Here is a 23,194-nt window from a genome sequence, read left to right on the forward strand (position 1 = left end):
CCTGCTGTGGGCCCCTCGGGCCTCTCGGGACCACTCTGACCCCCACCGGATCCTCCCAGGTCCAGCACTGGGCCACGCTTGGGCTACAGAGCCCGTGGTTAGGCTGCCGGGAGGAGGGACTGGGCCCCCAGCTCCAAGCAGGACATGGCCCTAGAGGTTTTCATGTGTCTTCTGCCTCAGTGTCCTGCCTTGGCAGGATTCAGGGGGGCTGAGCCGACTGTGGGGGTGCTTGTGGCACCAGGCCTTTCTCACATCTAATGATCCCTGGGGGCCTCACCTGTCCCCATTTCCAGACTTCCTGTCCCAGCCCCACCCTTGCAGCAGAATAGTGAACCTGGCTTTTAGAAAGAGAATTTTATTTGGAATGAAAATATAGAGCCCACCCCTCCCACTCCTCCAAGGAGGGAGCAGGGGGCCGGGTGGGGGTGGGGAGATGGTCCCTCAGCGTGTAAGCTTGCCTCGGCACAAAAATCCTCCACGCTAACAGTGACAAAAGCCAGGTGATGGCTCCAGCCTGGGCCCAAGGATGGGTTGGGGTAGGGACTGGCCCCTGAACCTGCCCCAGAGGCCCTTAGCAGGGGGCAGGGGCGGGCAGCCAGCAGTGTGACCTGCCAGCAGAGGCTGGTGAGAAGGGGTCTGAGGAGGAGGTGAGGGTGGCACCCGCTGGGCCTGTGGTCCTACGCGTCCCCGTTCTCCATGCGGCCCAGCTGCTCCTCCAAGCGGCCGATTCGCTCCCCTTGCTCCTTGACCAGCGCTCTCAGGGCCCGCAGCTCCTGCATCACCTCTTCCAGCTTCCCGGCCTCCTGCAAGGACACGGAGGGCGGTCAGGGGTCACGGAGCTGGAGCCCTCCCCAAATCGACTGCCAGGCAACGACCCAAGGCTCAGAGGGACAACAAATGGTTCAGGCACACACGGCACGCGGGGGCTCCCAACCCACTACGGACTGCTGGACACATACCCCTGCTCCGGCGAGGCTGCTGCTGGGGGTGGCTGTACTGGCTGAGGCAGCAGGTGTGGGTGCCCCGGAGCGAGCGGCGCCAGGGGCCACGGCAGGCCGGCTGTCGGACAGTACGTTGCGCCGGCTGACCTTCAGATCTCGCTGCTTGCTGGGCACATAGGCCTCCCGCAGGGAGATGAGGATGGGGTCGGCGTCCCGCCCGCTCACCCACTCCTCCGCCTCCAGGGCTGCCTCGGGCCCTGCTGTGTCAGGATACAGATCGTCCTGGAAGAGGTCCGACTGGGCGGGCGGTAGGGGAGGTCCGGATCAGCTGGGGGCCCACCATCAGGTCCTCTCATCGGGACCCTAGGTGGCCACCCCCTCGTCACTCTCCTGGCCTGCAAGCTGTCAACCCATTCCCCACTGGCCTGGCCCCAGGTCACTACCTTTCTAAGCTCAGATCTGTCCCTTCTCTTCCTCTCTGGACATTGCCAACAGCTTGCTCTGAAGGCCCCGCAACCTTCCCCAGCAGGGCTTGCAGGGGTTCTGGGAGCCGTGCTGTGCCCCTGGACTGAGTGCCCAGCACAGCCCTGTCAGCCTCGTTCACTGCTCAGCTGCCTGGGGTGCGCCTGGCATGCTGAGTGGCATGCTCAGCAAACACTGGCTGGAGGAGGGCGAATCACGTCCAAGGCTCTTGGCCCGGCATCTGACGCCTAGACACATGTGGCCTGGTGCCCTCGCTCTTGGGGGCCTCTTCTGCAGCCAGACTTCCTGTCTCTCTTGCCACTCTGGCCTACTGCCCACCACTGGAGGGCCCTGCCCAGGGTGCTGTCAGCCAGCCTCTCACGGGAAGACCTCCAGGTTCTGTTTCCCGGGCTCCTCCAGGGCAGGGCCTCAGTTCACCCATCTCTCCGCTTGTCCCCAGCCCAGCACAGCCCAACCCAGCCCCCAGCACAGCTGGGGGTTCGCTGGCGCTCGTCCAGCCCACTGACTGCACCCACTCAGCCATGACTCCTTCACACGCCTTGCACCCGTCACCCGGGTAGCCTGTCCAACAGAGACAGAGTGAGTGGACAGGGGAACCTCGGGGCCTCACCTTCCGTGGCACAGTCATGACAATGGGCTCACACTTGCGCTCGTGTAGTTTGTAGAACCTGGAAAAGTGAGGAGAAGGAGGAGCTGTCAGTGCAGCCCCCCCCCAACAGGCTCTCCTGGTCTCCTCTACTCTCAGCTCCCTCATCCTAGCCCCTCCTAGACTGCCCCCAGCCCCTGGGGCCTCCTGGGCAGCCTCCTATCATCTGACCTCTGACCCCTGTCCCCAGGCTGCCTGCCCCAAAGCCAGCCTCCTTAATGGCCCCTCTTACCGGGCGATCTCACACTTGCTGACCTCCAGGCCCCTCTTGGGCATGCTGCCCATGCCCCTTTGGGGCTCTTTGCTGGTGAATGTGTTCAGGAAGTGGATGTAGGGGGGCTCGCTGGTAATCTCAAAGTACCGGATGCTGGAGTCGCCCTGCAGGGTGGCAGGGAACAGGTGTCAGCGCTTGGCACCCCTCCTCCCTGTCCCACCAGGCCTGCCCAGCCCCACCTTGCCACAGACGTAGACCACACTGGTGTCGGGGTCGTAAAAGGGCAACAGGGCCCCGTTGCTCGAGTCCAGCTCCTGCAGGGCCATGGGTTCTTCAAAGTTTTCCTGGTGAGGGCGTAGAGTACCGTCAGGCCTGGCCAGGCCAGAACCTCTCCCCTCCCCTCAATGTCCCACTCCTCCATCAGGACCACCCAGCCCAGCCAGCGTTGCCCCTACCTTGCTGGTGGGTTCCCTCTCACCTCTAAGCCTTTGCCCGCACACTGTGTCCCACCCCCCGGCTCCCATCTGTTGCAGAGTACCCATTGCCAGCCTACTCTAGGCCTTTAGACTACTCTCAGGCCACTCAGCAAGCACTGAGAGGCCCCACCACTCGGGAGCATCAGCCGGTCTTAGGGGCCCCCCGAGGTCAGGGCATTGAAGCAGAGCTCCAGACGGGGCACTGCAGGACAAGGGCTGGGAGGCCTCCTGCAGGAGGGGTCTCTGGGCCTCACAGGACAACCAGGTGGGAACAGGCCAGCCAGGAGGGCAAGACCTTCCAGTTGGTGGAACAATGCGGACAAAGACTGGGAGGTGGCTGGAGGCGGTGGGGGAGGCTGGGGGTGGGCAGGGAGAGGAGGGGCTGGCGGGGCTCCCAGTCCTGAGAGCCTTCCATGCCAGGGCAAGAACCTGGGGACCACAGGTGTCTCCAGGGTGACCCCCACCCATCTTGCCCAGGTCGGGGCCTAAGTCTCAAGCCTGACGCCTCAGGCCGGCCACAGCCACTCACCGGGTCCCAGAGGGCCAGCTGCCGCTCGCTCATGCGGCTGAAGCCTGTGGTGAACACCTTGCCATCCGCCAGGAAGATGGCCCGCATGGGCCGGGCCCCCTCGTGAGCCTTCTCCCGCTCCTGCCAGGGGGACAGAGTGGTCGGCGCAGTGCCCTGATGGAGCCCCTGGCCTGTCCACTGCCACCCCCCCGTCCAGGCCACGTACCGATACCAGTGTGCCCCGGCGGGGGTCTATGATGCGCACAGTCTTGTCCTTGCAGGCAGAGCAGAAGAGGCTGCCGTTGTGGTTCCAGCTGACGTTGTAGATGAGGTCGGGGTGCAGGGTGTCCAGGCGGTACAGCTCCTCCGCCGTGCCCACGTTCCAGATAAGCACCACATTGTCGCAGCCTGCGGGGTCAGGGGGCTTCAGCCCACCAGGCTCCCTGTGACCACCCTCCTGGAACCGGACCCGCCCTCTTGACCCCCAAGGACCTCAGCTCTCCTATCTTCCACATGGGCCTAGGGGGAGGAGCGGGAGGCTCCAGAGCTGTGCATGGAGGGGCGAGGGCGGGAGAGAGGTGCCGACCTGCACTGAGCAGCACGTTGCGGGCCGTTGGGTGCCAGGTGACGATGCCCACTCGCTTGGTGTGCCCCTCCAGCACCACCACCGGCTCCGTCAGCGGGGACGTCAGCCCGTTCTCTGGGATCTGCCACACCTACGGAGTGTGGGGGGGGGGGTTTGCTGGTAGGGCCGTGCTCCGCCCGGCTTCTGACAGCCTCAAACCGCACACGTGACCCTGGACCCACCACAGCGCAAACCTCACCATGACTGTGCAGTCCTCTGAGCCGCTGGCAATGACTTCATCATTGTGGGGACACCAGTCGATGTCCAGGACAGGTCCTGTGTGTCCACACACCGTTGGGTAGGCCTTGTCAATGCGGCCCGTCTGCGGGCATGAGGGGGGCATTCAGTGGGGACTCAGGGGCCCCAAGCTCTGTCCCTCCCAGAACCTCAGTCTTCCCCTCTGCAGCGCAGGAATGATACGCCGCGCCTGGCCCACAGGTGGCCCAGATGTGACTGCCTCTCCTGGCCCACCTCTGCCTCAAAGGCATCCCCTGGTGAGCAGGAAATGCTCGTTGCCTCGGAGCCTGACCCTGTGCAATAACAGATTTTCTCCTCCTGGGCTGACACATCTCAGGCAGTAAAAGTGGATTTTGACACCTGCCCAGCAGTGTGGCGACAGGCAAGATAAGGGATGTGGGGTAAGCAGACAGGTCTGGCAGGAGTGGCCAAGCCACCTCCAGTCCTTCCCCCACCTTGCCCTCACAGGCCCCACCTTGCTCAGGGGGAGCACCAGGAAGGCACCCCCGCCGCTGGCCTCCACAATCACCGCCAGGAACTTGGGGTTGACTGCGCAGAAGGTGCTGTCCCAGGTGACACGGGACACTCGAATGTCCTCATAGCACTGGTCATTCTTGACCGGCTGCCCGAACACATGCCGGAATTTGCTCTGCCGAACCACTTTTCGGAAGGACATGTCTGCAGTGTGCAGAGGCCTGTTAGCACCTGCAGATCCCAGCACCCCCCAGCCTCCCTGGGCTGCCTGGAGGAGGTGGGGAGGATGCCCCTGGGGCCTGGTCACTGTGATCCACCTAGCTCTCAGTTTCCCCTTACAGAATGGGGTCATCGGCACAAACCCTGGCTGCCCGTCCCCAGGGTGAAGAGGGAAACGCCCACACTGCAGGCCTTGGGAGGCTCTGCAGGACCCTTCCTGGGCCCCTCGCTGGCTCAGCGATGCGAGCGCCTGTGGGGTGGGGAGGGGCCGAAGCCAGAGCAAGCTCAGCTCTCCTGCGGGTCCCAGCCAGGTCTCACCAGACCCCTCCCAGCCCAGGACCTGCAAGCTGGATGAGGAGAACGGACAGAGAAGGCAGGGGCGGCTCCTGCTGTCCGGGCCGTGCTAGGCCCCAGTTATGAGTCCCAGAGAATGTGCAATGTCCCCAGGAACGTGCGGGGAGCCCTGGGCCGGCCCAGGGGTCCTGGCAGGACTGGGCGGGCATCGGGACGCTGCTCCCAGCCGCACAGCATCCCAGAGCCGCCTTGCAGCGGGGTCCAAGGTGAACCAGAAGCCTCACTACCAGGGACCCTGGCCCAGGAGGGGAGAGGCTGGGTGGCCACCAGGAGTTGGGACTGAGGGTTAGGCGCCGCGGAGAGGAAAGACTCCTGGGATTCGAGACCTCCCTCCCCGAGCCCCGAGGCTCAGCCCCCGCAGCCCCGCCCGCCCTCTGCCTGCGCCCCAAGGCTCAGCCAGTCGCGCTCACCGCGGGCGCCGGGGACTGCGGCACCGGCCTGGAGCGGCTCCGGATCCCGGCCACTGGGAAGCAGGAAGCGGGAATCAGGAAGTGACAGAGGAGAGCGGGGCAAGGGGCGGGGGCGGGGCGGGAGGCCGCCAGTGGTGCCTGGAGGCCAGGAGCGCAGGGGCGCTGAGGGCGCGGGGGCGGGGTCTGGGCGGGGCCTTGGGTGCCCCGCCCCGCAGACTTTCGGGTCGCTTTCGGGTGCTGGGCTAGAGGCTGTGACCCCGGTGGGGATGGGGTCTGAGGGGCTGCAGGTGCGGTCCGCGTCCCTGTGGCGGACCCTCCCCTTCCCAGGAGTAGATGGAGCCCAGCCCTTACGATCNGAGCGGCTCCGGATCCCGGCCACTGGGAAGCAGGAAGCGGGAATCAGGAAGTGACAGAGGAGAGCGGGGCAAGGGGCGGGGGCGGGGCGGGGCTTGCGGAGGTGGGGCCGAGGTCACGCGCGGAGGGGCGGGGCGGGGCGGGAGGCCGCCAGTGGTGCCCGGAGGCCAGGAGCGCAGGGGCGCTGAGGGCGCGGGGGCGGGGTCTGGGCGGGGCCTTGGGTGCCCCGCCCCGCAGACTTTCGGGTCGCTTTTGGGTGCTGGGCTAGAGGCTGTGACCCCGGTGGGGATGGGGTCTGAGGGGCTGCAGGTGCGGTCCGCGTCCCTGTGGCGGACCCTCCCCTTCCCAGGAGTAGATGGAGCCCAGCCCTTACGATCCCCCGCGCCAGTGCATACTTTAGGGTCCCCCAATCCACCCCAAAATATGTTGTCTACTGGGACAGTTGACATAGCGTGCCCCTTTTTAAGATGCAGAAGTATAAATAAAACAGGTGTTCTAAGGGGCGAGTGGAAGGCCCCAGTCAACTCGTTCTTCCTGATGAACGCCCCTGGGTCTCGCTGCCTCCTTATCACAAGCAGAACCGGGGCCATGCTCCCCAGGTCCCTCACACCTTCCTGCCTTTCCTCCACCATCCCACACGGAGACCAGGAGGTCAGCCCACAGACCTCCCTTGTAGGTGGCTGCCGTGAGGAGGCGGCCGAGTTGTGCCTGTAGGTTTCAGTGCCTGTAGGTTTTGCAGGCAGAGTCTGCCCCCTCCCCTGGGGGCTGTTGTCCCTGGGTCACTGGCCACCTCCCCTCATTCCTTCTCTGAGCCTCTACTGCCCTGGATGACCAAGGGGTGATGGTCAAGGCCCCTTTCCTGAAACAGTATGGTGCAGGGGAAAAAGGGTGGAAGTCAAAAGGAGCTCTTCTCTGGCTCCCTGAAGCCCCCTGTGTGTCCACCTGGTCCGTCTCACCACACCCTGTCGAGAAAACAGCTGAGAGGAGAGGCACGTGCCCCAGTTCGCTCTTCCTGGACTCAGGCCCCACTGGTTTGGCTCCGAAGTCTTTACTTTTCCCACTGCCCCATAAATCGTGAGCAGGCCAGTCCCTCCGGCCCTGGACCGGGATGTGGGTGGTTGGGAAGAAGACAGGCAGCCACGGAGCCTCCCTCTCCATGTGTCCAGAGCCCAAACTAGATGGCAGCCAGCATTGCTGCCCACCCCGCCGCCGTCTGTCTGACCCCTGCCCACCACCCCTCATCACCTACTACAGTCCTTTCCCTCCTTGTGGCCTAGTGATGCTGACCCTCCTGTGCCTGAAGCACACCACCTGCCTTCCCGCCTCAGCGCCTTGACGCCTCCTGCTCCCTGCTTCCCCCAGGTCTTGAAAAGCCTCCGTCCCTCGCCTCCTCCAGGCCGTGGGGATGCCTCCGTCCCCTTCCCCCTCGGAGGCCGCCAGCCCGGCTGTCTACCAGGGTGCCTTTTGGAAATGCAAGCACCCTGGAAAGGCTCTGCTCAGATGTCACCTCCCCCAGGGCCCTTCCCTGACCACCCCCTTACCCTCTGGCCCTTACTCGCTCCCCTGCATTGTACTTAATCATCATCTGATGTTCTATTACGAACTGTTTGCGTATTCGCTTTCCGCCTGCCTCGTCCGCTAGGATGTCCGCAGACTGCAGGCAGCACCTTGTCCCATCCCCCACTGTGTCCCAGCACCTAGAACAAGAAGACCTGGCACACAGTGTGTGTTCAATTAACGCACGTTGGATGAATGAACGGACAGCAGCCCTGAATGCAGAACTGAAAAATATTCATGTTCACAGCTCTCAGAATCCATGTCTGGCCCCCACAAGGGGGAGGGTGGGTGTCTCTTATCTGGAGGAGGGATGAGCTCCCCAGAGGAAAACAGGAACCCAGTGCCGTGGGGTGTGCTGGGGGAAGTGGAGGGACTGTGGAACGGCGGAGGTGACACTGACCCTCCTGTCCCTGAAACACACACCTTCCTTCCTACCTCAGGGCCTTGGCACATCCTGCCTCCTGCATCTGAAGGTTCTTCTGCCAGAGCCCTCCCTCCACTCCCAAGGCCGTGGGTGTATACGTTTCCTGCAACACACACAACCTCCCTCCGCGCCACCAAGTGGGCTCCTCTTCAGTCCTCCGAGCCCTTCCTGGCCCTGCTCTTTCTCCTGGAGAGCACTCATCCATCGTGGGCGGGATTCCCTGCGGGGACCTTGGAGGTGGGACTGGTCCAGTCTCCATGAGGTGGGGTTTGGAGCCTGGGCTGGGGCTGAAAGTAGGCGGCTGGCACTGAGGTTTCAGTCTGTGATCTGCCTGCCTTGCCGAAAAGACTTTGGGACCTGTAGCTGGGAGAAGGCAGAGTGCCCCAAAGGGACACAAGCCCACATTTTGTCCTCAGGGGGTGTGCACTTCAGGGAGGTTGGAGGGTGTAAAATTGTAGAGGAGGAGGCAGTGTGGTGGAGGGGAAGATGCCTAGTGGGCAGGATGCTGCCACACGGGCTCTGGCCCGTGGGTCAGCACGGGTCCCAGGCCTGTGTGAGGCCTGGGGGTACACACCGGTATAATCACATTAATGGCTGACAGTTATTAAGCACTTATTCTGTGCCAGGCAAGGATCCCAGCATTCGCAGGATTAACACTCCCAGGAAATTGGAACCATAATTATGCTCCCCAATTTACAGATGAGGAAACTGAGTCCCACAAAGGCCAAGAGGCTTCCTAAAAGATCACACAGCTGCTGAGTGTTGGAGCTGGGATTCAAACAAGACTTGAGGGCCGCCAGAGGCCTTGCCCCTAAGCCCACCTGTGAGTCTCCAAAATGGAAGGCTGGCTGGCAGGGCACCTAGCAAGTGCTCAATAAATACTTGATGAATGAATGAATTCAAAAGTTTGTCCCTATCCAGAAATCTCTCTCTCCCGTAGGCCTCAGTGCCCCTGGTCCCCTAGCTAGGAGATGCTATGGCTGTGCTGCTCTGGTCACCACCGCCCAGCGTGTTCTGTCCTGGCACAGGAAACGACCAGACAGCCAACCTTGCAAGGACAACGTTATCACCCCATTTTGCAGAGGAGAGCCCTGAGCCGGAGAGAGAGCTGGGAACCAGAACCCGGATTGGCCACCTGCACAGCCTGCTGCCTTTGGAAATGCAAGCACCCTGGGAAGGGGAGCAGGTCGAATGTCATTGTCATTTCCATCTATTGGTAAGGGTATTATTGCCCAGCTGCTGAAGGTCACAGTGCTGAGCTAATGGGAAAAGGTGGGGGTGGGGGAGGAAGGGAGCATGGTTTGGAAACAGTAGGGGTTGAGAGAAAGCTGGGTGCAGTGGGTTCCAGAAGAGAGTGAGGGATGTGAAAGGGAAGTGGGCCGGGGTCAGCCTTTCAGCACTTCCTAGTTTTTGTTTGGTTTGGTTTGGTTTTTGTTTTGCAGTATCTGCAGCTTGAGAGGGAAGAGGTTGGTTGGCTGTGCCCCAGAGATGTTGTGTGGCCTCTGGGAACCTCTGCCCTTTCTGGGGCCCCTGGTCCCTAGAGCTCTCTGCTCAGGCACGTGCTCACCTGCGCCCTTGAGCTGAGTGCACAGGAGGGGCTCAGAGGGAGGCAGGCCCCTCGCTCTCCGAACCTGCCACTCCCACAGCGTCGGGCGGGTGGGAACTACCTGTACCCTTAAATGGATCAAACTTTGGGGTCCCTGGAGCAGCCCAAGGCGCAGAGGCGACCCCATGCTTTGCTCACTGAGGCTACCTGGGTGTCTGCAGCCCAGAACCGGTCATGGGCACAGTTGATTGGCCCCCCACAGCTCACAGGATCCAGATGCTTAGACCAGATGGCGCCTCTTCCCATCCATCCCCAGCCCCTGCAGGGACATCTCTGGATGCCAGGAAAGGAAGGACATCTGTTCACTGAGTCCCTACTGTGTGCCGCAGGCTCTTGCTAGGGGCCTCACACACGTTCTCATTTAATGCTCACGATGGCAGATGGAGCGGGGGCTCAGAGAGGGAAACAGCTTGTCCAGAGCCACCGGCGCTGGGCTGGAACCCAGGGTTGGAGGCTCTGGCCTCCACTCCTGTCATCCGGCCTCCTCACCGCTTGCAGGCTCCTGCTGGCTCCGGAGTGACCCCTCCTCCACTGGGACTTTCTCTTTTGGCACCCTCGCGCCCAGGTTACAGTATGGTACAGGGAGAAGGGGGGGGAGGAAAGGATGGAAGGGAGTCAGGTCAAGGCCAAGGAAGTCCCCTCTGCTGTCTCTCCCCACACCAGCAAGGCTAAACCGTCATGGGGCCTGAGGGTAGGTATTGGAGGGCAGAGCCCAGGGGACACCATCAGCTGTGACCACTCAGGGCTGTTGGGCCACTGTCTGTCTGTGTAGGGGGCGGGACGGGGCGGGGGCAAGTATGACAGCGATGGAAGAGCTTGGTGGGACCTGCACAGGGACATGACGCTCAACAACAAACTGTCTGGGACTTTTGGCCACTCCATTCTCACTTCCCCCAAGTCCTCCTGCAGGCCCGAGGGACTGGTGGGGTTTTCCATGATGACTTCCTCCATGACGCCCCTCCTCTCTGACTGGCCGGTTCCTCCATCACCCTCTGGCTGCCTGGAAGGCCTGGGCGCTTCCGGACTCTCACGTGGGATCCGCACCAGGAGCCTCCTCCGGGGGGGCACTGCTGGGACTTTCCCCTTCGGAGGCCGCCGGCACGGCTGGGTTCTCAGGGGCCTCTGGGCTGGGATCCTGGGATGGGGCAGAGGAAGCTTCATCGCAGGGGCTGGGGGCTGGGCTGGCAGCAGGTCCAGGGGTCTGGGGCTCTGGGCTTGCCTGTGGCTGGGCCACAGGGTCCAAAGCAGGCTGGGCCTCATGGTCTGCTCGTGGCTGGGCCACAGAACCTGACTGTGGCTGGGCCGTGCGGTTTGCCNGGGGCGGGGGCAAGTATGACAGCGATGGAAGAGCTTGGTGGGACCTGCACAGGGACATGACGCTCAACAACAAACTGTCTGGGACTTTTGGCCACTCCATTCTCACTTCCCCCAAGTCCTCCTGCAGGCCCGAGGGACTGGTGGGGTTTTCCATGATGACTTCCTCCATGACGCCCCTCCTCTCTGACTGGCCGGTTCCTCCATCACCCTCTGGCTGCCTGGAAGGTCTCGGCGCTTCCGGACTCTCACGTGGGATCCGCACCAGGAGCCTCCTCCGGGGGGGCACTGCTGGGACTTTCCCCTTCGGAGGCCGCCGGCAGGGCTGGGTTCTCAGGGGCCTCTGGGCTGGGATCCTGGGATGGGGCAGAGGAAGCTTCATCGCAGGGGCTGGGGGATGGGCTGGCAGCAGGTCCAGGGGTCTGGGGCTCCGGGCTTGCCTGTGGCTGGGCCACAGGGTCCAAAGCAGGCTGGGCCTCATGGTCTGCTCGTGGCTGGGCCACAGAACCTGACTGTGGCTGGGCCGTGGGGTTTGCCTGTGGCTGGGCCGTGGAGTTCAGCTGAGGTTGGGCCATAGAATCTGATTGTGGCTGGGCTGTGGGGTTCTCCTGTGGCTGGGCCATGGGGTTTGCCTGTGGCTGGGCCATGGAGTTCAGCTGAGGTTGGGCCATAGAATCTGATCGTGGCTGGGCTGTGGGGTTCTCCTGTGGCTGGGCCGTGGGATTCGCCTCGGGCTGGGCCACCGAATCCATCCGTGGCAGGGAGGTGGGGTTTGCCTGGGGCTGGGCCTCGGCAGCCAGCTCTGGCGCAGTCTGCCCACCAGAGTCCACCTGCGTCTGCGGCTCGGCTGGCGTGAAGCTGCCTGGCTGCTCCTCGCAGAGAGCTGCCGCGAAGGAGGATAGCACGGTGCGCAGCAGGGCCCGGAGGTCGGCGCTGGCCAGGAGGCAGAGAAAGGGACTGAGGCAGCTGTTGAGAAGGATCAAGTAGTCCGAGTAGACCAGCACCTCCCAGAGCAGGTAGCCAGGGTAGATGTCCCACAGGAAGGCGAGGTACAGCAGCTGTGCCAGCTGGTAGGGCAGCCGCAGGACCACGTAGGCCGACAAAATGGTCTTGGCCACACGGGCAAAGCCACGGCAGGCGGGTCTCGGCTGCCGGCGGCAGCAAGTCTTGCAGGAGGCAGCCTGGGTAAGCACGTGGCAGATGAGCAGCAGGAGGAAAGGCAGGAAGCCCCCCAGGATCTCCAGCATGCGCAGCGGCAGCTCCTCGCTGTCCCAGAAATCCAGGCAGATGACCAGGTCGTACCACCAGACGACGGCCTCGGGGAAGACCAGCCAGGGCACACTGAAGAGTGTGGCCAGCACCCAAACCCCGGCGCAGACCCAGAGGGGCAGGCGGATCGGGCGGCGCCCTGGGTACCAGCGTGGGCAGAGTGCCAGCAGGCATCGGTCCAGACTGAGGGCTGCCAGCAGGAAAAGGCCTGAGGAATAGGACACACCCCACAGGAAGTAGTAGAAGCGGCAGGCTGCTGTCCCCAGCGGCCAGTGCCCTCCGTGCTGGATCTCCAGGATCTGGAAGACGGCTGCCGCCAGGAACAAAAAGTCAGAGAGAGCCAGGCTGAGCAGGAGCAGGGCCAGCCGCGTGCCCGCTCCCTGTCGGGCCTGTGAGCCAGCCAGCCACGCCATGAGTGCGTTGGCTGGCAGCCCCAGGAGCAGCAGGGCCACCAGGAAGACCGTGTCCCAGCTACCCTGGGGGTAATAGTCCTCGTCGTCGAGTTCCGTGCGGGGCCGGCGGCCAAAGACGCCCAGGTTGGCTTCCATACTGTCCATCCGAGGTCCCCAGTGTAGTGCTGGACACAGAGTGGGTGCCTGGCAAATCAACGAAGGCATTGATGACTGGTTATGAGAAGCGCTCTGCATCTCTAGGCAAGTCACTTCCCCTCTCTGGGCATCGTCATCACCTTTTGAGTAGCTACCCTATACCAGGACCTTCAACGGAGCGCCTCACTCAGTCCTCACACAGTCCATTTTGTAGGTGATGAGAGCAGGGGTCGGAGGATAGGAAGGGAGACACCAGGACTGGAACTCAGAGCTGACCATTCTGCCCCTCGGCAACCCAGTGTGTCCAAGTGGGCTAAACCAGGGGCTTTCTAACATACTTGTAAGGCTGGTGAATCTTTTCTTTAAATAAAATATTATACCTGGCTGGTGTAGCTCAGTGGATTGAGCGCGGGCCTGCGAGCCAGAGGATTGCGGTTCGATTCCCAGTCAGGGAACATGCCTGGGTTGCAGGCTGGTTCCCTGCAGGCCAACTCCCAGCAGGGGATGCATGAAAAGCAACCATACACTGATGTTTCTCTCCCTCTCTTTCCCCTCTAAAGATAAATAAATAAAATATTTTAAAAAAATAAAATAAAATATTATAGTTCCCATGAGCTAAAAAGGAGTGGTAAGATTAAAGGAAGGGAGAGTACCCGTAGGGCCGCAGGGAGCGCAGGCTGAACACCACTTGATCAGATTTTTACAGGCGCCTTCTGTCTGGTATTCTGGAGTTCAAGTGTTTAAAAGTTCAAAAAGGAGGGCTCCGGGCTCATGGGTCCACAGGAATTCAAGGGTGACTGGGAATCTGGGGCCAAGGAGGCCCCTCCCGCAGCCCCTGCAGCTCGTGGCCTCAGGTAAGGCCTGGGGCTCAGGGTCCCGGAGGCCTGAGGCCAGGAAGGCTGTCCCGGGGGCATCTGGTGCCTCCGCCTCCTTCTCCAGCCCCACCGTGGCCCTCCCCCTTCTCCCAGCTCAGGCGGAAGGGGGCCCCGTTTGTCCCGTGGGGCTACTAAACAGAGAAGGGGCTCCGCAGTGTGGTGAGGACGAGGGTGGCTGCCACTCCCCACTTCCCTCCATGGTGGAGGGCCCCCCCTCTCAGCACAGAAAGCCCCGATGGCGGCGGGGAGTCAGGGGACGTCCCAGAGAGGCCGGATCCGCCTGTGGCCTGTGGCTCCAGCCACTTGGCCTTCAGCCCAGGGGCCTCTCCCCACCCCCCACCCAGGGCTTTTCCCCAGGCAGACCCCACTCCTCAAGCTCCAGCCCCTACTGGATCAGAGCCCTGGCTCAGCTTACCTGTGAGGTGAGGCTGCTGGCCTGAAGGAGCAGGGCGTGCCTGCCTGCCCAGCGGTCCCGCCGTCTGCAGGGCCTCACACCAAGGCCTGCTGCATGGCGCCGGGCGGCGCTAAGGCGGCCCGCCTGAAACCCAAGCTGAGGACATTAATCATTCATGGGGCTGCTCACCGGGAAACCCTAACCCCAGCCCAGTGAGGCCAAGTGACCATCCTTGAAAATGCCAGACGGCTGAAACCCCCCACCCTGACCCCTTCAGCACAGGGCAAGCAATGGGTCCTGGGGGACCCACCTCCTCTGACCTCACCTCCAGGGCCCTAAATCCAGCGTTCGAGGCCTCTCTTCCCCAATTCCACACACCCTCTGCTCCAGCCAGGGTAGTACCCCACGAGGGGGCCACAGTGGGCAATTCACTCCCTCCTTGCTCACCCCCCAGCCTTTGCCCAGAGTCTTCCTCTGGAAGTCCTTCTCCTTTCCTTTCTTAGCTAAGTGCTGCCCTCATCACAGCCGGGCTGAGTCAACCCTTCAGCAAGGTCGTCCCCATTTTACAGGCAAGGCTACTGAGGCTTGGAAAGGAGATTTTGCTGGGTGTCCCAGCTCACCAGTGGGCGGAGCTGTTGCTGAGAACAGTCGTCTTGGCCCATCTGCCCTGGCCACATGGGGCAGAGGGCCCCGATTAGGGCCTGGGCTGCCTCCTTCACTTAGCCTAATCCGCCTCAGGGCCCCACCCCGGGCCATGCGCTCTCAGGGTGCATAAGCAGCTTTATGGGCCCTGAGAGCCAAGGGTACTTTCTCACACTGTATCTCTGAGCCCTGTCACCTGTCTTCCCATGGCCACAGAGCAGGTGAGGGGGCAGCATGGCCCAGACCTTGCCCCCAGCCCCCAGAAGCCCCCTGTGGGGGTCTCGGCTTCCAGGAGTGGTGCTGAGGGGCAACCCTTGACCAGGAGGAGGAGCACAAGGGAGAAGGGGCTCCGAGGGTCCCAGAAAGGCGTGGACAGCTCTGGGAGGCGGCCCCCCGTCCAGTGCCCTGAGGCCCCCGGGAGCAGCAGGCACGCCTCAAGCACAGGAGAAGGGCCGGAGGAGCCAGCCCCTGCAGCCCCGGGAGTGGCCTCTCGTCGCCAGTCCCACCGGCACCGCTCTGCCTCGCACCATGACACTGCTCAGAAGACATACGGGCCTCTGCTCAACCGTATCTTCGGGAAGGTCAGGTGGGGCCTGGGTGGAGTTGGGGGCCCTGGAGGGGGGTGGTGGGAACTTGTGTCCTCAGGTTCAGCCCACCCCACCCCTAGAACTCAGGCCTCCTGCTGCTCCTGTTCTAAACACTAGAGCCTGACTGGGAGTTTGAGGGAGGGAAGGTCTCCGGCCCACTTGGGAGTGGGTGGGCCTTGACCTCAAACCCAGGGTTCTGTGAGAGCTCAGGCCCCAGGAGCAGGAAGAGGAGTCGTCTCTTGTCCTGAGGCCCACAGGACTCCGGCTGCCTTCTCCTGCCCTATGGGACTGGCCCTGTCCAGGCCAGTATGGCAGGGCCTGGAGGAGGCCGGCCAGAGTCCTGGCTGGCCCTGAGGACACGTGGGCCTTATGCCTCCGCAGGATCGAAAGCTGGGCCCTGAGGAGCTAGATGGTGAGTGGCCCTTGCTGGCAGCAGGGGGTGGGAGGTACCCCTGAGCTGGGCTCTTGGGCCTGACCCACCTCCCCCACAGAGCTTCAGGCCGCCTTTGAGGAGTTTGACACTGACCGCGATGGCTACATCGGCTACCGGGAGCTGGGCGCCTGCATGCGGACCCTGGGCTACATGCCGACTGAGATGGAGCTCATTGAGGTCTCACAGCACGTAAAGATGCGAAGTCAGTGCCTCACGCCACCGGCCCGGGGGGGGAGGGGGGTCTGGGCGCCCAGCAGGCACGATGTGGGTAGGACAGTTTCCAGGGCAGTTTGACAGTTTGACATTGGCCCCTTCAGATGCAGGGACACCAGCGTGCACGGAAGGCACGGGGGATCCAAGACAGGCCCTTGGGGTTCTACGGGGGCCTCAGGTTGAAGAAGCCCTCCTCGGCCCTCGTGACAAAGTTCGTCCTGCTGGCACTGCCCCTTGCTGGCTGTCTCTGTCTCCTAAAGAGAGCCCCCTGGGGTCCAGCGAGGCTTAGCGTGACAGAATCCTGGCCATTCCTTGAGACTAAATGAGGAATGGGGGGGGCACTGTGTGCCTCTCATTAGCTGGTTTGTCAAACGGCAGATCCCCTCCGTTCCGGGACCCCTGCCCTTGTTTTATCTTTAGGTTCCACAGTGGGGAGAGATGCACTATGAACGTGAACATTTCCGTTCACGCTTCTTGTCTTTTTTCTTCTCTTATCTCTCTTCTTTCTCTTCTCTTTTCTCTTTCTTTTCCCGAAGCTGTTATTTGACCATTTTTAATAAATGACGGCATTTCAGAACTGAGAGGTGACATGGGTGCACTTCAGGGGCATTTATTGCTGCCACAGGGGTCCACCCACTTGGTAGCCGTGAACTCCCGCCCGAGGGTGCTGCAGGAGCAGGTTCCCCTGCCCCCAGCCTAGAATAAGGAGGGCAGTTTACTCAGTCACCCAAAGCCACACACCAGGAGGTGGCAGGGCTGAGGCTTAGACCCAGGACTGTTTCCAAAGCCCACTCTTTTCCCCCACACGTGCGTGCTTCATGTGTGTGCTTCACCGAGGGCACCCCCAGCCGCAAAAGGGGCTCCTGCCCCGTCCCCCTGAGGGTACGGATGCTGGGTGTTCTTTCCTGGATGCAGAGTCAAGAGGGACCCTCATAATGTCCCTCCCTGGGCCCTGGCCCTCCACTGTGACGCTCTGCTTGGGTCTGCAGTGGGTGGCCACGTGGACTTCGAGGAATTTGTGGAACTGATGGGCCCCAAGCTGAGGGAGGAGACGGCGCACATGCTCGGGGTGCGGGAGCTCCGCATCGCCTTCCGAGAGGTGTGGGGCGTGGAGGGGTGGGCGGGGCGTGGGCAGTGGGACGCTTCCTCAGGGGTCTCCCACCCAGGCCAGGGGAGGCGGAGAACGGGGTCCTCAGCCTCTGGAGGCACAGGGCCCTGCGGATGGTGGAACCAGGGCCGAGGAGGGGGGGGGTTTGGCTCACCCCAGCGGGGGGAGGGGGGTCCACCCAGGGAGGCTTCCTGGGGCAGGAGGGCGAGGGGGCATCCGAGGACAGCAGATGGAAAGGGGGAGGTGGCTTTGGGTGGGAAGGGCTGAGCCCTGCGGGATCCAAGTTTGACAGGGACAGGGATGGACGGATCACTGTGTCGGAGCTGCGGCAGGCAGCGCCGGCCCTGCTGGGGGAGCCGCTGGTGGATCCCGAGCTGGATGAGATGTTCCGAGACGTGGACCTCAACGGGGACGGCACCGTAGACTTTGATGGTGAGTTTCCTTCCTAGACACCGCCCCCCCGCCCGCCCCCCCGCCCCGTCCAGCTCCAGGCTGAGCCCGGCAGCTCCGGCGACCCCTGACCCAGACGTCCCCCTCTCCCCCGCAGAGTTTGTGAGAATGCTCTTCACCCACTGAGGCTCCAGGCGGGAGATGGCCTTGTCTCTCTGGCCCCAGACTGGCAGGGTCCCTGCTGCACACCCTCCCCCCAGACCCCAGGAGGAAAGAGACCAGAAGCCCGAAGCTTCTCCTGCCTCTGACAACACTGGGGTGGGGCGCTGGCTTGTGATAGCATCCACCCACTCTCACCTTCGCCTCCTTCCCTCCTGGAGAAAGGAGGTTCCGGGAGAAAAGCGACAGTCAGCTGCCCATCATTCCCCAGCGAGAGCAAGATTTGGATCTCCGCAGATTTGGCTCTCCCTTGGGAGGGAGGGGGCCACCCAGCACTGGCCACATTCAAAAACAGGGGTGGGGGGAAAGAGGGCTCTGGACAGGACCCCTCCCACTACGAAGCATGAAAATATATACATATCTTAAAGTTGAACTTGAGCCCTGACTTGTGTGGCTCAGTTGACGGGGCGTCATCCCGCAAAGCAAAAGGTCACCGGTTCCGTTGCCAGTCAGGGCACGTGCCCCGTTGTGGGTTCGGTCCCCAGTCGGGGTGCCTAAGAGAGGCAACGGATCTGTGTTTCTCTCTCACATCGATGTTTCTCTCCCTCTCTTTCTCTCTCCCTTCTCCTCTCTCCAAAAATAAATAAATCTTTTTTTACATGGAACATGAAAGGAAAAAAGGGATGGCCCTAGGTACCAAATGAAAGAGAGAACCCCAAGCTGGGCGCGGGTCTTCAGACCCAGAGGGCTGGGAGCCTGGGCTCTGGCACCAGGAGTGTCCGAGGAAAGGCTTGCAAGGGCCTGGGGAGCCGGACATGACCCTGACCCCTCCAGGGGGTCCCCTGTTCTGGAAAGGGGAACCAAAACACACCTCCAGCCACCAGCCCGAGGAATTGGCGCGGGTATAGATGTCTAGGACCTGAGGTGGAAAAAGTTACCCCAGGAGACCCAAAACTCAGGTCTGTGCGTCAAGTGGGGCGCAGTCGTGCTCTGGGGCCTGAAAAGCTGAAGAAATAGGAAAAAATTGCTGTCAAGGGCACTCTTTCTACCCAGAACACACAGGACTTAACACACACACACACACACACACACACACACACACACTGTCACTTCTGAAGGTGAACTCATGACAAAATGTTACAAATCACATAAGAAAAGAAGCCACCTTTAGGGAGACTAGGCAGATGCAACAATCAGGAGAATTGGTACCCCAGAGTGTAAACAATAGAACCATTTAAAAGAGACCATAAAGTACATGCAAAAAAAATTGAGATAAATTTTAAAGAAGGCATTTTAAAGAAGGAAGAGAGACCAATACGCAATAATAGGACAGTATTAAAATTAAACAGGGAGATTAAAAAAATAACACAATAGAACTTTGAAAAATAAAGACTATAGCCATTGGAATGAAAAAAATCAATGAAGAAGTTAAACGGCAGATTAGAAACAATTTAAGAGACAGTTAACAAATTGAAAGCTATTACCTAGTCAAAGAGACGATGGCTGAAGATTTCCACGAAGTCAAGTGCTCGGGCTGCCGGAGCGCACGGCAGCCAGTGAAGCAGAGATTAAACTAAGTGTGTGTCCAGATGCCTCGAAGGAAAACCGTAGAAGACAGAATGACGGTGAAGGGGCTCCCGTCCTTGTGCTCTCATCCAAGGGATGGCTTCAGTAAGAAAAAAATTTGCACTGTGGCTGGTGTGTCTCAGTGGCTTGAGTGCCGGCTCATTAACTGGAGGGTTGCTGGTTCAATTCCCAGTGAGGACACCTGCCTGAGTTGTGGGCCCAGTTCCTGGTTTGGGGGTGTGTTCAAGGCATTTATTTGATGTCTCCTTCTCTCTCTTTCTCCTTCCCTTCCCCTCTCTCTAAAAATAAAATAAATAAAATCTTTTAAAAAATTAAAAAAGGAAGGAAATTAGCCCTGGCTGGTGTAGCTCGGTGGATTGAGCTCATCGGGTCTGCAAACCACATGATTGAGGTTCGAGTCCCAGTCAGGGCACATGCCTGGGTTGCAGGCCAGTTCCCAGCAGGGGACTCACAAGAGGCAACCATACATTGATATTTCTCTCCTTCTCTCCTTCCCTTCCTTTTTAAAGATAAATAAATAAAATCTTTAAAAAATATTTTTAAAAAAGGGAGGAAATTCACTCAGGAATGAAGGCAGAGTATATACTAGAGAATAGTCAGGAAAGAAACCAGTAAACACGCTAGTGGATCTAAAGAAGCATTTACTGTAAAGAAATTAATTTGGAGGATTTTAAAAATAAGGAGGGATTGCCCTGGCTGGTGTAGCTCAGTGGACTGAGCACGGGCCTGCAAACCAAACAACTGTGGTTCGATTCCCAGTCAGGACGCATGCCTGGGTTGCAGGCCAGTTCCCAGCAGGGGACGCACGAGAGGCAACCATACATTGATATTTCTCTCCCTCTCTCCTTCCCTTCCCCTCTAAAGATAAATAAATAAGATCTTTAAAAAAAATAAGGAGGGACCAAAATAAAAGACAAAAACCAAACGGAAGGTGGGAGGGGAGGGTTTAGACGTGCTGAAATCTTTTTCTCATTTTTCCTAGAGGATGGGTTACTTGGTTAACTTTAGACGTTTTTAACCATTTAAGGGTAACCATCAATATAATATAAATGGGGGCAGAATGAATCATAGAAGAGAAAAGGGGCAAAGTGAAGAGTTCTCAGTTAAAGGAAAGGCTGGGAAAGGGGGCCAGGCATAGAAAATACTAAAACAGAAGGTAGAAATAATTACAACAGCTGTAAAAGATTAAGTTGTCCAGTTAAAAGTATGAGTCTCAGTCCCAGAAGAAAGTGTCAGTTTTATACTGGATTCCCAGTGAGTGACAGAGACTCAATGTAAAAATGCCTTAAACCAGATAGAAGTTTACTTTCCCCACAGGAAGCCTTAGACAAAACCCAACCCAAGGGTCTTCAGGGACCCGGCTCCTGCTGGCTGCCCGGCCATTCCTAGGGTGAGCTCCCGTTTGTCTTTCAGGTGGTAGGATGGAGGCAGGAACAAAGGAGAAAGGAGGCAAAGAGCGTGAACCCCGTAATTATACCTCATTAGGTAGAGCTCCCCCCCTGGCACACCTAGACACGAAGGATGCTGGGAAGTGCAACCCTTGTCTGAGGTTCTACGAGTACAAGGGCCGAGGGCCAACACCAAAGGTCAGACACCAGCCTCTTCCCCACAGCTGAGTGCGGGATAGAAGACACGTTCCCAGCACAACGACCACTGCGAGGCCGAAAGCCACGGTTAGGAGGAAATGAGCCGAAAGGAGCCGTGAGCGAGAGGCGGAAAGCATTAGAGAGAGTCGCGGTTCGCCGAGGAAATCCGACGTCCCTAATGTACGCAACTGGTAACATGTCTTCCAAGTAAATGTAAACTATGTTTAGAGTTTGGATATTCCTTATTCCTTGAGGATAGTGTTGCTGTCAACCCAACTTGGATGACTTGTGAAAACCAGGCACATCGGCTCCGTTGCAACTTTAAACGTTTCAATTCCGCCTTCTGTCGAAGGGCTCCTGTAGCTCAAGGGCTGGCGAACGTTTTCGCGGAAGGGCTGCACAGTAAAGATGTGAGGCTCGGAGGACCGCCGGGTTCCCGCTGCAGCTGCGCACTCTGCCGTTGGAGCTGGTGTCGCCCAGCGGCCCGAGTAGACGTGTAAGTAAATGGGTGTGGCTGGACCCGAGCTTCAATCAAAGTAATTAATTAAACTTGACTTATTGACCCTGAAATTTGAATTGTATAACGTTTTGAAAAAACTATTCATTTATTTTTAGAGAGAGGGGAATGGAGGGAGAAAGAGAAACATCAATGTTGCTTCTCAAGCGCCCCCTACTGGGAACCGGGCCTGAAACCCAGGCATGCGCCCTGACTGGGAATTGAACTGGCAACCCTTTAGTTTGAAGGCCAGAGCTGAGTCCACTGAGCCACATCAGCCAGAGCAAATTGTATAAAGTTTTATGGGTCACAAAATCGTATTTTATTATTCTTTGACTTTTTCCCAACCATTATAAAAATGTGAAAGCCATTCATAGCTTAGGGGCTCTACTGGGCCTGTGGGGTATAGCTTGCTGGTTCCTGATATAATAGTCGTATACCATGGAGAGTCACCCTTCTGGGATAACTGTGTTCAGATTGTGGGAGAACAAAAAGTTATGAATGTAGTAGCAACTCTGAATAATAATTTGCTGATTTTCAGACTTTCAATGAATGTTTTCTGTGATTTTTCTTTTTTCCTATATTTGTTCTGATTTATTGAAATGTAATTTTATGTCTGATAAATCTGGTAACAAACTGTGGGTTTGATTCTGTATTTTTTTAAAAGATTTTATTTATTTATCTTTCGAGGAGAAGGGAAGGAGAGAGGGAGAGAAATATCAATGTATGGTTGCCTCTCGTGCATCCCCCGCTGGGAACTGGCCTGCAACCCAGGCATGTGCCGTGACTGGGAATCGAACCGCGATTGTGTGGTTTGCAGGCCCACGCTCAATCCACTGAGCTACACCAGCCAGGGCTCTGTATGTCTTTTTTTTTTATTTCACTTTTCTAGTTTTTGTTTTATCTTAATGTATTGGCCTATGATGAAGCTAGAAATGAAAATTGGTTTTCATTTCAGCTACTCGGAGAACCACCGATTTTGGAGTTCCTGCATCTAAGCGGTGCCCCCCAAAGTGCCTTGACAGGGGGCTGAAGGTGGGAAGGCGGGGGGTCCAGGAGAGCAGGAGCAAGAGCAGGGGCCTGCGTGTCCATTTTTTTCAACAAAGTCACGGAAATCAAAAGGCACTGTCCTGCTCGCTGCATACACAGTGGAGGTCAGGCCAAGTCAAGTCCTTCCTTTTCCTTCAATTAAATTCTTTTAAAAAAGATTTTATTTACTTTTAGTGAGAGGTGAAGAGAGGAAGAGAGGGAGAGAAACATCAGTGTGTGAGACATACATGGATCAGTCGCCCCTCACACATCCCCAACTAGGCACCTGGTCTGCAATCCAGGACTGGGGATTGAACTGGCGACCTTTCTGTTTGCAGGCCAGCGCTCAGTCCACTGAGCCACACCAGCCAGGGCCCAAGTTCCTTCTTAATGACACTCACGTTTTTACTGGGGGAGACAGGCTGTAAACATGTAATTACACGAACAGGGTCTCATCAGCCCACTCCTGTCCACCCAGACCCTCAGTTGCCAGGTTGTGACCACCAGCTTAGTGACCTTCTCCTCCCCGCTGGAACCATGGAAGCCCTGGGTTTGTTCCTAACCTGGTCCGCTGGTGAGTCAGTCTCTCTGGGTCTCTCTCAATCTCCTCATCTGTGAAATGGGGCTGAGGTGGTGAGGACAGAAATAACTGATGTTAAGTGCTCAGCACAGGCCCTGGGGCCTTCTAAGAGTATGATAAATGGTAGCTATTATGATCTCCAATTTCAGGGTTTGCAGAGGTTTTGTTTCCTGGTTCTTAGGATTCTGAGATGCTCGGATTTTTCAAAATTCTGAGATGGTCTGTTCCTAACGTTCTGTGCTCTGAGTCTTTGACCACAGAGGTGCACGGTCATACATGACAGTGTGCTACTTCCCACGTCCTTTCCTATCTCCTATTTCTCCCAACCCCCGAGCCTAGGAAGTAGGGCAGTGGGTGGAAGGGCTGAGCTGCGCCTCGTCATGGCCCACATTCCGAACTGGCTGAGGCAGCCCAGGGCTCCGGAAACAGTCTGGAACCAGGATAGCAGCCTCCAGG

The 23,194-nt window shown here is 59.0% G+C and overlaps 3 protein-coding genes across 5 annotated transcripts; 1 reads left to right on the forward strand and 2 right to left on the reverse strand.

Annotated features, from left to right (window-relative positions):
• Positions 1-386: 386 nt before the first annotated feature.
• Positions 387-5,700, reverse strand: CORO1B (coronin 1B). 2 transcript variants are annotated; one of them, XM_037053380.1, is made up of 11 exons: positions 5,588-5,696; positions 4,606-4,808; positions 4,093-4,215; positions 3,855-3,984; positions 3,495-3,676; positions 3,290-3,409; positions 2,524-2,628; positions 2,303-2,448; positions 2,035-2,092; positions 960-1,238; positions 393-803 (listed from the first exon to the last, which is right to left on the reverse strand). In XM_037053380.1, the coding sequence occupies exons 2-11, from the start codon at positions 4,804-4,806 to the stop codon at positions 678-680; spliced, it is 1,470 nt and encodes a 489-aa protein (XP_036909275.1). In that variant the 5' UTR covers positions 4,807-4,808; positions 5,588-5,696; the 3' UTR covers positions 393-677. The 2 variants fall into 2 exon arrangements, with proteins under 2 accessions (XP_036909276.1, XP_036909275.1); XM_037053381.1 differs by lacking the exon at positions 4,606-4,808 and having other exon boundaries at positions 387-803; positions 5,588-5,700.
• A 4,138-nt stretch (positions 5,701-9,838) lies between these two features.
• On the reverse strand, positions 9,839-14,083 carry GPR152 (G protein-coupled receptor 152). Of its 2 annotated transcripts, none has more exons than XM_037053388.1 (2): positions 11,391-13,032; positions 9,839-10,735 (listed from the first exon to the last, which is right to left on the reverse strand). In XM_037053388.1, the coding sequence occupies exons 1-2, from the start codon at positions 12,756-12,758 to the stop codon at positions 10,556-10,558; spliced, it is 1,548 nt and encodes a 515-aa protein (XP_036909283.1). In that variant the 5' UTR covers positions 12,759-13,032; the 3' UTR covers positions 9,839-10,555. The 2 variants fall into 2 exon arrangements, with proteins under 2 accessions (XP_036909283.1, XP_036909282.1); XM_037053387.1 differs by lacking the exon at positions 9,839-10,735 and adding an exon at positions 13,950-14,083 and having other exon boundaries at positions 11,090-12,707.
• Positions 14,084-14,584: 501 nt separating this feature from the next.
• Positions 14,585-17,865, forward strand: CABP4 (calcium binding protein 4). Its single transcript, XM_037053392.1, has 6 exons — positions 14,585-15,151; positions 15,539-15,569; positions 15,649-15,792; positions 16,793-16,902; positions 17,196-17,343; positions 17,459-17,865. Exons 1-6 carry the CDS (start codon positions 14,777-14,779, stop codon positions 17,485-17,487), a joined length of 837 nt encoding a protein of 278 aa, XP_036909287.1. The 5' UTR covers positions 14,585-14,776; the 3' UTR covers positions 17,488-17,865.
• Positions 17,866-23,194: the final 5,329 nt, after the last annotated feature.

The sequence above is a fragment of the Sturnira hondurensis genome, unplaced genomic scaffold (assembly GCF_014824575.4).
Source record: "Sturnira hondurensis isolate 20B ecotype Veracruz unplaced genomic scaffold, ASM1482457v3 Scaffold0007797, whole genome shotgun sequence".
Lineage (NCBI taxonomy): Eukaryota > Metazoa > Chordata > Mammalia > Chiroptera > Phyllostomidae > Sturnira > Sturnira hondurensis.

Bases quoted from the DNA above. Each gene is read 5' to 3' on its own strand.
- CORO1B (XM_037053380.1), bottom strand. From the start codon at position 4,806: ATGTCCTTCCGAAAAGTGGTTCGGCAGAGCAAATTCCGGCATGTGTTC. The intron at 3,410-3,494 runs GTACGTGGCCTG...TCCCCCTGGCAG, and splicing joins GCCGGGGCACACTGGTATCG to GAGCGGGAGAAGGCTCACGA. The intron at 2,629-3,289 runs GTGAGTGGCTGT...CGCCCTCACCAG, and splicing joins AGCTGGCCCTCTGGGACCCG to GAAAACTTTGAAGAACCCAT.
- CABP4 (XM_037053392.1), top strand. From the start codon at position 14,777: ATGGCCACAGAGCAGGTGAGGGGGCAGCATGGCCCAGACCTTGCCCCC. The intron at 15,570-15,648 runs GTGAGTGGCCCT...CCTCCCCCACAG, and splicing joins GGGCCCTGAGGAGCTAGATG to AGCTTCAGGCCGCCTTTGAG. The intron at 17,344-17,458 runs GTGAGTTTCCTT...TCTCCCCCGCAG, and splicing joins CGGCACCGTAGACTTTGATG to AGTTTGTGAGAATGCTCTTC.
- GPR152 (XM_037053387.1), bottom strand. From the start codon at position 12,668: ATGGACAGTATGGAAGCCAACCTGGGCGTCTTTGGCCGCCGGCCCCGC.